General features: G+C 44.1%; 1 protein-coding gene across 5 annotated transcripts in view; it reads left to right on the forward strand.

Moving 5' to 3' along the window:
* The window catches only part of IQSEC1 (IQ motif and Sec7 domain ArfGEF 1), a 229,475-nt gene that overhangs the window by 17,680 nt on the left and 199,277 nt on the right, over nucleotides 1–12,518 (forward strand). The window contains exon 1 of one of the 5 annotated variants that reach the window (XM_040406685.1): nucleotides 10,910–11,358. The exons of the other annotated variants lie outside the window; for them this stretch is intronic. Within the exon in view, the coding sequence (XP_040262619.1) occupies nucleotides 11,291–11,358 (68 nt within the window). The 5' untranslated portion in view covers nucleotides 10,910–11,290. Of the gene's footprint in view, nucleotides 1–10,909; nucleotides 11,359–12,518 lie in introns of those variants that run through there. 5 annotated transcript variants of the gene reach the window in all.

Below are 12,518 nucleotides of genomic sequence, written 5' to 3' on the forward strand. Positions count from 1 at the left end.
TCCCTAAGGAGGCTGGCTAGACACAACCTGTCCCCACAGAGGGGAAGGCTAAACTGCTCACTAACTTCTCCCTAACACTGAACTTCTCCCTCGCTAGAGAAGGCTCGAAGGAAGCAGAAGGTTCCTCTCCAGAGAAACTATCTCTGCCAATTGCTGCCGCCATCTGCTGGTGGACCAGGTAATTACACTTGAACATAACAGTTTCAGGAATAAATATGCACATTATTAGGAGATGACAAGAGGTAGATTAAATGTTATACATTAGCACATAGGAGACGGTAGCAAGGTGCCAAAAAGAAGTGGTAATGGCACTCCGGGTCATTACATTTTATTGACAGGACCAGGCACTGAAAACATTATAATGGCTGGACCTGTCAATCAAAGTGAGGGTGCGGCAGTTCCAGAGAGAGCAGAGACTCTAGGTGCAGTGGCATGCCCCATGGCTCCTAGAGCTACCTTTCAGTAACTCAGTAGGACCGCCCACTGGACTCATAAGCCCAGAAGATTCCCTATATGACTTTTCATAGAGATACCTGTCAATAGCTCAGTAGGACCGCCCACTGGACTCATAAGCCCAGAAGATTCCCTATATGACTGTTCATAGAGATACCTGTCAATAGCTCAGTAGGACCGCCCACTGGACTCATAAGCCCTGGGAGAGCAAGGATTTAAATGAATAAAATACAAATTATGCTCAGTGTTTTCCCAGTAAAGTGTATATATAATCTGCTCAGCTCCTCCTGTTCTATAACATGCTGTCAGGTTCATTTTAAGAAGAGAGAAAACTTAACCCTAATAATTGCCCTGATGGAAAATGTCTCCTTTTGGCACTCACCATCAGAGATTGTGCATTAAAACCCTTCAGAGATTTCTTGGTTAGACGTAATGGTGAATATTCTGGTGTTAGAATGTCGGATTCTTGTAGGTAGGAAGATTGGCGATTGTGGTTTAGCTCAGTGAAGGGAAGGGCTCCTTCTGCTGTGGATGAAGGCTTTGTGCTTTCGTCCCTTTCATCTCATTGATGTTTCTCTTTCTGTCTTCTATTTTTAGGCAGGGAGATTGCGGTGCATTGCAGCACTGCTGCTGAAGCCATTTGTGCTCAGTCTGTTCATATGAATAATGGTTTTGAGCGGCGCTTCAGATGCTCCGCTGTAAACAGGGGACGCAAAATCATTCTCTTCCCGTATCTTACTCAAAATAAGATGGATGTCTCACTTATGTGAAAACTTTTATTAAAATGGATTTCAGTTATAAGCATTAAATTTTAATTGTAAATGAGAGCTGAATTTTATAAAAGAGGTAAAGTGTTGCAAGTGGCTAGTGGCTCTGGTATGGTAAGTGTTCACTTTAAACCCTTAGAGGGGTTTTACAAGATATTTTTACTGACGACCTATCCTCTGGATAGGTCATTAGTATCTCATCGGTGGGTGGCCTTCTCTCAGCTTTCCCTAGGCCATGTAATGTCACGTTCATTGGTCAAGTGGGTCTGGGCTGCGATACCAAGTACAGCCGCTATCCAATGTACGGCGCTGTGCTTGGTGAGCAGAGAGAAGGCCGTGGCGCCATTTTGAGTGCCAGTGCCTTCTGAAACGGCTGATCATCAAGGTTCTGGGTGTCGGACCCCCACCTATCAGATAATGATGACCTATCCAGGATGGTAGGATAGGTCATCTGTAAAAATATATTGGAAAACCTTTTTAAGGATGTAGCATAGTTTGGTCCTTAAAGGGATATTCCTGTGGTTACAAGTTTCCCTTATAAGGGAATAACTATTAGATTGTTGGGGGTACCAACCCTGGGACCCCAACCGATCATGAGAATGGCATCCTTGGAGCTCCCTGAAATGAACAGATCGGCAGGTCGAGTATGGGTCCAGGGTCCCCATTCTCATGATTGGTTGGGATCTCAACAGTAGGACCCCCGCTGATCTAATAGTTATCCCCTTGTAGCAACCAGATTACCCTTTCAAGGGCAGCAGTTTTTGTTTATTTTTTTCATCTCTGCATTTTAAAGCCATAACTTTTTTTCTGTCGATATAGCCATATGAGGTTTTGTTTTATTCAGTACGAGAAGTACTATTAATTGTACCATTTTAGGGTACCTCTAATGTATAAGTTTTTTTTAAAAAATTTGGGGTGACTGAAAAAAAAGTTAAACTTTTTTGTTTTTCTGCTGATGGAGTTATGTGAGGGCTCATTTTTTGCAGGGCGAGCTATAGTTTTTATTTATTCAGTTTTGGGTATATGCAGCCTTTTGATACATTTTTATTCAGGGTTTATTGGAGATAAGGTGAACAATTCTGATTTTGGGTATTTGTAACATTATATCTGAATGCCATTTGTGATATGGTGATACCAATTATGCTTATCTTTTATTTATATATATATATATATATATATATATATATATATATTACACTGCTCAAAAAAATAAAGGGAACAACACAATGTAACTCCAAGTCAATCACACTTCGGTGAAATCAAATTGTCCACTTAGGAAGCAACACTGAGTGACAATCAATTTCACATGCTGTTGTGCAAATGGGATAGACAACAGGTGGAAATTATAGGCAATTAGCAAGACACCCCCAATAAAGGAGTGGTTCTGCAGGTGGTGATCACAGACCACTTCTCAGTTCCTATGCTTCCTGGCTGATGTTTTGGTCACTTTTGAATGCTGGCGGTGCTTTCACTCTAGTGGTAGCATGAGACGGAGTCTACAACCCACACAAGTGGCTCAGGTAGTGCAGCTTATCCAGGATGGCACATCAATGCGAGCTGTGGCAAGAAGGTTTGCTGTGTCTGTCAGCGTAGTGTCCAGAGCATGGAGGCGCTACCAGGAGACAGGCCAGTACATCAGGAGACGTGGAGGAGGCCGTAGGAGGGCAACAACCCAGCAGCAGGACCGCTATCTCCGCCTTTGTGCAAGGAGGAACAGGAGGAGCACTGCCAGAGCCCTGCAAAATGACCTCCAGCAGTCCACAGATGTGCATGTGTCTGCTCAAACGGTCAGAAACAGACTCCATGAGGGTGATATGAGGGCCTGACGTCCACAGGTGGGGGTTGTGCTTACAGCCCAACACCGTGCAGGACGTTTGGCATTTGCCAGAGAACACCAAGATTGGCAAATTCGCCACTGGCGCCCTGTGCTCTTCACAGATGAAAGCAGGTTCACACTGAGCACATGTGACAGACGTGACAGAGTCTGGAGACGCCGTGGAGAATGTTCTGCTGCCTGCAACATCCTCCAGCATGACTGGTTTGGCATTGCGTCAGTAATGGCGTGGGGTGGCATTTCTTTGGAGGGCCGCACAGCCCTCCATGTGCTCGCCAGAGGTAGCCTGACTGCCATTAGGTACCGAGATGAGATCCTCAGACCCCTTGTGAGACCATATGCTGGTGCGGTTGGCCCTGGGTTCCTCCTAATGCAAGACAATGCTAGACCTCATGTGGCTGGAGTGTGTCAGCAGTTCCTGCAAGACGAAGGCATTGATGCTATGGACTGGCCCGCCCGTTCCCCAGACCTGAATCAAATTGAGCACGTCTGGGACATCATGTCTCGCTCTATCCACCAACGTCACGTTGCACCACAGACTGTCCAGGAGTTGGCAGATGCTTTAGTCCAGGTCTGGGAGGAGATCCCTCAGGAGACCGTCCGCCACCTTATCAGGAGCATGCACAGGCGTTGTAGGGAGGTCATACAGGCACGTGGAGGCCACACACACTACTGAGACTGATTTTGACTTGTTTTAAGGACATTACATCAAAGTTGGATCAGCCTGTAGTGTGTTTTTCCACTTTAATTTTGAGTGTGACTCCAAATCCAGACCTCCATGGGTTGAAAAATTTGATTTCCTTTTTTTATTTTTGTGTGATTTTGTTGTCAGCACATTCAACTATGTAAAGAACAAAGTATTTCAGAAGAATATTTAATTAACTCAGATCTAGGATGTGTTATTTTTGTGTTCCCTTTATTTTTTTGAGCAGTGTGTATGTGTATGTACTGTATGTGTGTATATATATATATATATATATATATTTGTACAATGCTGATGGGAGGAGAAAGGAAGCTCCATCCCTCTGTCTAACTGCTCAGGTGCCATGGTTGCTATTGACTGTGGCATCTGAGGGGTTAAACTGCCGGAATCAGAGATAACTCCAATCCTGGCAGTGAGAGCAGGGTGCCACGGTGTATAATACAGCTAGCACCAGCAAGTGATGGCATGAACACAATGTTAAATTGCATAATATTACATCAATGTAATATTAAAGCGCTGAGCAGGAAGGAGTTAATGGGGAAACTGCAACAAACAGCATGCACTTCTTCAGCTGTTGACGGAACTCCATTAGCAGTGGATGGAGCTTGCTGGGAGTTGTACAGGGTGGGCCATTTATATGGATACACCTTAATAAAATGGGAATGGTTGGTGATATTAACTTCCTGTTTGTGGCACATTAGTATATGTGAGGGGGGAAACTTTAAAAGATGGGTGGTGACCATGGCGGCCATTTTAAAGTCGACCATTTTGAATCCAACTTTTGTTTTTTCAATAGGAAGAGGGTCATGTGACACATCACACTTATTGGGAATTTCACAAGAAAAACAATGGTGTGCTTGGTTTTAACGTAACTTTATTCTTTCATGAGTTATTTACAAGTTTCTGACCACTTATAAAATGTGTTCAATGTGCTGCCCATTGTGTTGGATTGTCAATGCAGCGCTCTTCTCCCACTCTTCACACACTGATAGCAACACCGCAGGAGAAATGCTAGCACAGGCTTCCAGTATCCGTAGTTTCAGGTGCTACACATGTCGTATCTTCACAGCATAGACAATTGCCTTCAGATGACCCCAAAGATAAAAGTCTAAGGGGGTCAGATCGGTAGACCTTGGGGGCCATTCAACTGGCCCACGACGACCAATCCACTTTCCAGGAAAATGTGGTGGTGCACCATCTTGCTGGAAAAACGTGCCAGCTAGATCAACAGTTTCCTGGAAAGTGGATTGGTCATCGTGGGCCAGTTGAATGGCCCCCAAGGTCTCTTGATCTGACCCCCTTAGACTTTTATCTTTGGGGTCATCTGAATGCAATTGTCTATGCTGTGAAGATACGACATGTGCAGCACCTGAAACTACGGATACTGGAAGCCTGTGCTAGCATTTCTCCTGCGGTGTTGCTATCAGTGTGTGAAGAGTGGGAGAAGAGGGTTGCATTGACAATCCAACACAATGGGCAGCACATTGAACACATTTTATAAATGGTTAGAAACTTGTAAATAACTCATGAAGGAATAAAGTTATGTTAAAACCAAGCACACCATTGTTTTTCTTGTGAAATTCCCAATAAGTGTGATGTGTCACATGACCCTCTTCCTATTGAAAAAACAAAAGTTGGATTCAAAATGGTCGACTTTAAAATGGCCGCCATGGTCACCACCCATCTTGAAAAGTTTCCCCCCTCACATATACTAATGTGCCACAAACAGGAAGTTAATGTCATGAACCATTCCCATTTTATTAAGGTGTATCCATATAAATGGCCCACCCTGTAGTTTCACAACAGCTGAAGGGCTGGGAGGTTGTTGACCCCTGTTCTAAACAAATTGTCATATAAATGAATAGGTCTTTGCTTCGAAGTAATGTCAGAGTAAATTTACAGTAGATTTACAGTAAATTAAATTCCAGTGTCGCCTAAGGAGTTCATTTACTCTGCAGTTTATTCTGGAAACTGGTGGTGGTCAGATACTCTAGAGATACTGTATGTATGACATCAGAAAATAGTATTTTTTAATTTTTAACTGGATTTTTCCTTTAAATGTAACTTATTATATCTCAGCGAAAAGAAAATTCTACAAGGATTATGGATATTTCCCCACTACCTTCCTTGGTGTTTTCTAGTCTGTAGGACATGAGACCCATGCCATGGTGCAGTATGTTGAGGTTTAAGGCATGTACATGAATATAAAGGCGCATTTACACGTACCAACTAAGCAGGCAATTATTGGGAAGGAGGAACGTTCCTTCCCAATAATTGCCTGCTCGTCAGTGGAGGTAAAGAGCGCCATTTACATGCAGCAATCACCTCCGCTGTATGGGGACGAGCGATGGCTACTGCTGTCTCTTGTCCTCATACATTGTTTCGCTGGTTACATAGCCATTTCTTTGCAACCCCTTCCTTCTGTGCAACCCCCCACTCCTGTGGTTAGTCAAGATCGCTCTCTCAGACGAGGCCCAGCAGCCGCTTTGTCCTTTTCCTACAGTGTCTGTGTATATAATTTCCTTTTTATAATGCTGTTGAGGGCGCCCTGACAAAATCTTTTAGTCCTCCTCCTGGGTGGGCCCCTTCTGAGTTCGAGCCCCAAAGCAGCTGCTTCCCCTGCTTCCCCTATAGCTACGCCCCAGCATACATGGATTTGAGGACGCTTATCAGGATTGTGTAGACGGTCCTTGTCTTCTCAGGGAAGAACCTCCTCAGATATCCAGGAGACTTCTACTTTGTGTATAAAAAAAATAATTATTTTATTTGTTTTTAAAAATGACAATAAATGTTTTGCATAAAATAATTGATACTGGACGATTCGGCCTGATATACCCAGGAACCGGTCAGAGTTTATCTGTAACTGGGCTGTTTACTGCTCGATACCATTATTATAGCGGTATAATGACTTGAGCAGGTTAATTGCCGTACTTCTTGGCTTGTAGCCATTTCCTTTAGCTAATGACGCTCTAATCACTTCATCTGCATGCAACTGAGGACTTTCCAGTTGCAATAATTGCGCCTCTAATTTTATGAAAAATAGACAAACAATGGTAATTAAAAAAAAAGTGGTGTAAATTGTCAAACACTGATTATTCAGGTTTCTAAATTATAGGTCTGACAATAAACCTGATAATAAAAAAAAAATATGCTGACGTTTATGAATGTTATATTGATATATGGGACGGCTGTGCCCGTTTTGCGGACTGCAAACTGCGGATCTGCAAAACACGAGCACTGACTGTGTGCACTCCACTTTGCGGTTTGGACCTGTTGACTTGTCCTGACCTGTCCTATCTTTTGCGATGCGGAGGCATGGACCCAGAAGCACACGGAAGGCTTTCCATGTTCTTCCGGGTCTGTGACTCTGCGCCGCAAAAGATGAGGCCGTCCTATCTTTGACCACATCTTGCGGATGCCAGACCCATTGAAGTCAATGGGTCCACACTGTGTTGTAGGGTGCACATGGCCGGTGTGCGTGTTTTGCACAACTGTCACTTGTTCCTGTGAATGAGCCCTGTACAGTTTCAGGGATAGCTCCATGCATCAAGTATTCTCACAGGTGTCCAGTATGTCACCTTCATAAAAACAAACTCGATTAGGGGCCCATGCACAAAAATATACCATAATATGGTGCCCATTGACTTCTATGTGGTTCTATTATATCTCCCCCCTAGCTGCCGCATCCACGTATGGGATGGAGAGGTGACACTTCATGTACACTGCTCTCTCCATTCACTTCAATGGGAGTTATGGAATCGGCCAAGCAAGTGCGCTCAGCTGTTCTCCAGAATTTCTTAGAAGTGAATGTCTATAGGTCCAATAGAAGTGAATGGAGAGAGCCATGCACATGTGCTGCCCCTTCTTCATTCATTCATTCATGCCTGGTTATGGAATATCCCTTTAAGGACTCATTCACACGACCGTATGAACAGGTCCGCACCCATTCCACAATTTTGTGGATTGGGTGCGGACCCATTCATTTCAATGGGGTCGCAAAAGATGCAGACAGCACGCCGTGTGCTATACGCATCCGTAGTTCTGTTCCGTGGCACCGCAAAAAAGATAGAGCATGTCCTATTCTTGTCTGCAATTGCGGACAAGAATAGGCATTTCTATCACAGTGTCGGCCATGTGCGGTCTGTAAATTGTGGAACGCACACGAGCCGGTATCCGTGTTCTGCTTATCCGCAAAATCACTATGGTTGTGTGAACGTGCCCTAAACACCCCTACCAGAAATGGAGTGTTAGAGGTAATACTAAGCCACCCTATTCTAGATGAGATGTATGGTGACATTAACCCACACTAGAAGGCGGCCCCCATTTTGACTTTTGCTGCGTCAGCCCTTCTCCCCTACATGTCCAGGCAGTGGGGTATTAGGACATCTGCCTGCAGACTGTCCTAGAGTACTGTATACTAGCACTGTAATACTGTATGCTAGTGCTGAGGAAACAACTGGACTCTGAGTGACCTCCATCACTATGGCTTTCGTAGTCTTCAGAGTTGTCAGTGCTTTCATCTGGGCGACTGCTGGAGCAGAACAATTCCTGTTTCGACTCGTGGTGAGCTCATTTCTAATTAGTTCCAGATCTTCCAGTGCTTTTGTTAGAAGAATACAATCTGCTGGCAACAACGTCCTTTTAGGATCTTTCATTTTTTGTAAATCTGCGTAGTCATGCCTTGGCAGTTCAGAGTACCATGTATGTCAATTACCCTTTACACTATCATTCGGGAATGTGTCCAGGGAACTCGCTTGTTTAAATCTTTTGAGAAGTTAGGGCTTAAAGGGGTTATCCAATAACTAGTGTAAAAAAATTAAAACCGGACATCATATAGTACATGACAATCTCTTTCTAACAAAACTAGAACCGGCCCTGTACCTCACATGGATCCAGAGATCTCCCCAGTCATTGCTCTGCTAGATTTATATGAAGCTGACAGCTCAGAGGAGTGTCCTTTTTGCTGTAGCTCAGGGGGCGTGTCTCAGCTCTCCCTATCACAGCTCAGGGGAGTGTCCTTTTTGCTGTAGCTCAGGGGGCGTGTCTGAGCTCTCCCTATCACGAGGCAGTTGAAGGATGAAACCTAGCATGTGCAGCCTTCTCAGTGAGCCGGACAAAGAAATAAGGGGGGGGGGGGGGGGACAAACAGCAGGTGGCGCTGTACAGATATATTTTATTGAATAACTCAGTGGCTATGCTAAATGTTTAATTACAAGCAATTACAAAAGTATTTAGATCCTGGTGCTGGTTTGAAAACTGTAGAATATTTTTCATGGGACAACCCCTTTAAGAGCAGAGTTTTCATCTCAGACACTGAGCCAAGTAATGTATGTCTGCGTGTATACATAGACTTCAGGTTTTGTGGGGATATATCCTTATACTGTAGTACTATAATTCTATTACTTACCTAGCATTCCCCGATCCAGCATTGAGACCCAGTGATCATTGTATGATTTTTCACAGCTGCCCCGACTTGTCTATGTGATTGACAATGCTGGGTGGGCACAAGGGCAGATATAATATTCCTACCATTAGGCTGCCTCTACTGTTACTAAGTAGCAGAAACTAGTATTCTTAGGCCTCCACGACGGCCAGGGATCCTTCAGAAAGACTGTAAGGGCTCATGCACACGGCCGTTGCCCAGCCGTCCCCGTTTTGCAGCCCACAAACAGCGGGTCCACAATATACTGCACGGGCAGCGTGTCCACCATATCACACATTTACTTGAAGTGCCTCCGTGAGTTTTCTGTCCGTGCCTCCACACCGCAAAAAAGTAGTGCATGCACTACTTTTTTGCGGTGCGGAACATCGGATACGGATCGAGGACCTCATTCAAGTGACTGGGTCCACGTCTGCAGACGGTGGGTACACGGTCGGTGCCTGTGCATTGCGGACCAGGCCGGCACATGTTCGTGTGCATGAGCCCTAATTATTTTTTTTTTTTTATCATAGTTTCCCTTTTCTACTTATTATTTTTAGGCCACTAAGAAAATCCTCCTTTAGGCTTTATTTTGGTTCTTTGGTTGCAATCTATCTTTTTTGTGCCGTCTTGTATGACTGCTGCCACAATATCTATATGGGACTGCTGGAGATAGCCGAGGACAGTACTCAGGTGTCTCCAGCAGTCCCATGGATTTTGAATGGAACAACAGTGCACAGCCCCCATTCAAATGAGGGACATGTGACAACCCCCCCCCCCCCACCCCCCCCTGGATCCCAGCAGTCAGTTATCCTTTAGCCAATGGATTGAGGATAACTAAGCTGCAAGAAGGAAATCTAGTTGTCTGTCAGATTTGTCAGCCTGCAGAATTTTCTGCATGTTCCTGAAATAAACTTAATGAAATCCTGTGGAGAATACAGGGTTAATCCCAGGCTGATCTATTCCATTTTCTGCTGGTGATTGGCTGAGAGGACAGGACAGGGGGTGGAGCTTAAAACTCCTTTTGTCCCAATTGTAGACAGGACAGAGGTGGGAGGATCCTGCTGCAGCCAATTGTCTTACAGACAGTCGGCAGGCAGTGAGAAGGAGGTGGGGGACATGGCTGATCTCCTGGGATACAGAGAAAGTTTATTTATATGTTTCTCTGTTTGAATTGTAAGATGATCTTAAATTGGCAAACAAATGATCAAAGGAGATGGGGAGATGAAGGGACAAAGAACTAGAATTAATTTTTTTATTTTTTTTCCATTTCAGTATTTTTGTATTTAATGCTCCTTTAAATTCTTCTTCGGTCTTATTCACATAGTCCATATCCAAAAAACGGGAATAGATGCTGTCACTGGAAGGCAGGGAGCCTTTTCCCTAGATGGCGCTAGATGTGCTTCTTGTACATGGGGCTGTAACACAGCGGCATATACAAGGCCTAAGGTGTGCCCTCCAGGTCTCTCATCCAGTGTTCCTGAAGAAGAACATTAAGACAAAAGGATTCTAGACGCTGTATTTTCCATTTCAGAAAATCACTGGCGTGTCCTTAATATGGCTTCATTTCCTTGTACTAAAAGCAGATTACTGCGCCTAGTACATTGAGCGGTGCAGCCTCACATTTCCCTGGTTCATTTAAGTTTCAGGCTCCTTGTTTGCTTATTGGAAAATGATTCATTAGGGCGCTCAGCATGGGAAAGAGTTTATTACACAGCCGTCAAGTCAGATAGTGTGCAGACAGCTGGGGTCTTGTGCAGCCTCGAGTAGATGATTTCACTTGCAGTTTCTGAGAGGAGACGCTGAAGAAACCTAATAAAGGGACCTTTGGATGAAATCTTGGCTAAAGGAAAAAAGCCAAACCAGTCATTTTGAGGTTATCAGTTTTTTTTCCTTCCTCGGAAAATGTGCATAATATTCAGGGTAACACAGATTCCTGTAAACCATGAAGAGGTAACATGAGACCAGGCTCCAACTGAAGTTTTGGTCCCAGAAGTCTGGGGATTTCTACAAGTTATGGAATCGACTGCATCTTTGTGAGTCCTGAACTGATCTCGCCTTATATCTTCAGTTGTACCTTACTAAGTGGATTTTGCAGGATATCTTGGGCGGTCATGAAGGGGGATGGAGGACCCATGTGGAACCTAATGTGGAAATATTGCCTGTCTGTCAGAACAATAAGGTAGGGTCCTATTTTATGAATAATTCTTTTTCATAGCGACCGTCCATAGCATTTGGTGGGGGCAATATGGGGTAAGTGCTGTCCTGCAGATGGGTCGCCAAACCTGGAGCTATTTTACTTGATGCCTCAAGCAGACGTCCGTGGAACACGGTCCGTGAGATACCGGACTAGCATTGCAGGAGCGCACGGCGTTGACTGAAGGCATCAAAGGCGCTTCTGTAAATGTGGATTATGTATGTCAGAAGACAACAGCGTGCGGCCATTGAGGACTGGAGCAGTAGTAACATTCTTAATGTATGTCGGGATGAATGGTCTCTAGATTGACAAATAATGTTTCTATAGGGACATATAGTGTCCATATCACAGCTAAAATACTCTGAGCTCCCACCATTAGGAGAAAATTTGAGAAGTAAGATGTTCAATCTTTAAAAAAAAAACAAAGTAGTATAACGTACACGTAAAAACGTCCATGTATGGGGAATGTCCCCTACACGAGAGTGTATACAGCTATTTGCTCACATATGTGTATATTGCACAATGACCACAAGGTTTTTGACGGTGTAGCCTAGCAAATGTCTAAGATTGCTTTTATGCCTACGAAGCAAGTGAGCACATACACATCGTTGTAATGCATACACCCCAGTACTATGATGAGTGTTGTGCTTCTGGTGGAAGGAGAATAAACAGGTATGTGAGCAGCCGATGAAGTCATAGCGGTGACAGCGAGTCGTCCAGACATGCTGACAGCTCCTTATTGTATCCCAGACGCTTACTATGTAAGGAAATGTATACATTGCTGGCATAGTATAACCCCCTACCACTTGTCAGGGTGAAAGGTAGTCTCGCTGGTGTTTAGGTAAATCACTTCCACCCTATGGACGTGGGTTTTGTATGATGTGTGGTCAAAACCCATAATAGAAATGAAACCATGGCCTGGTACGGAGCTTATAATCAACACCATGAAGTCAACAGAATACAATAGAGGAACTCAAGCCAAGAGAAATAAATGATCTGTTAGTGGGAAGATAATTTAGTGGTGTAGACAGGTCTAGATTAATGCGTCTGCGGTGGTTTGATGACTGAAATGTGTCGGTTCAGAAATTATTCCGAGATAATAATTAGTGGAGAAACATTTGAGACGTCAACGTGGCAGATTCCAA

This window comes from Bufo bufo, chromosome 9 (genome assembly GCF_905171765.1).
Source record: "Bufo bufo chromosome 9, aBufBuf1.1, whole genome shotgun sequence".
Lineage (NCBI taxonomy): Eukaryota > Metazoa > Chordata > Amphibia > Anura > Bufonidae > Bufo > Bufo bufo.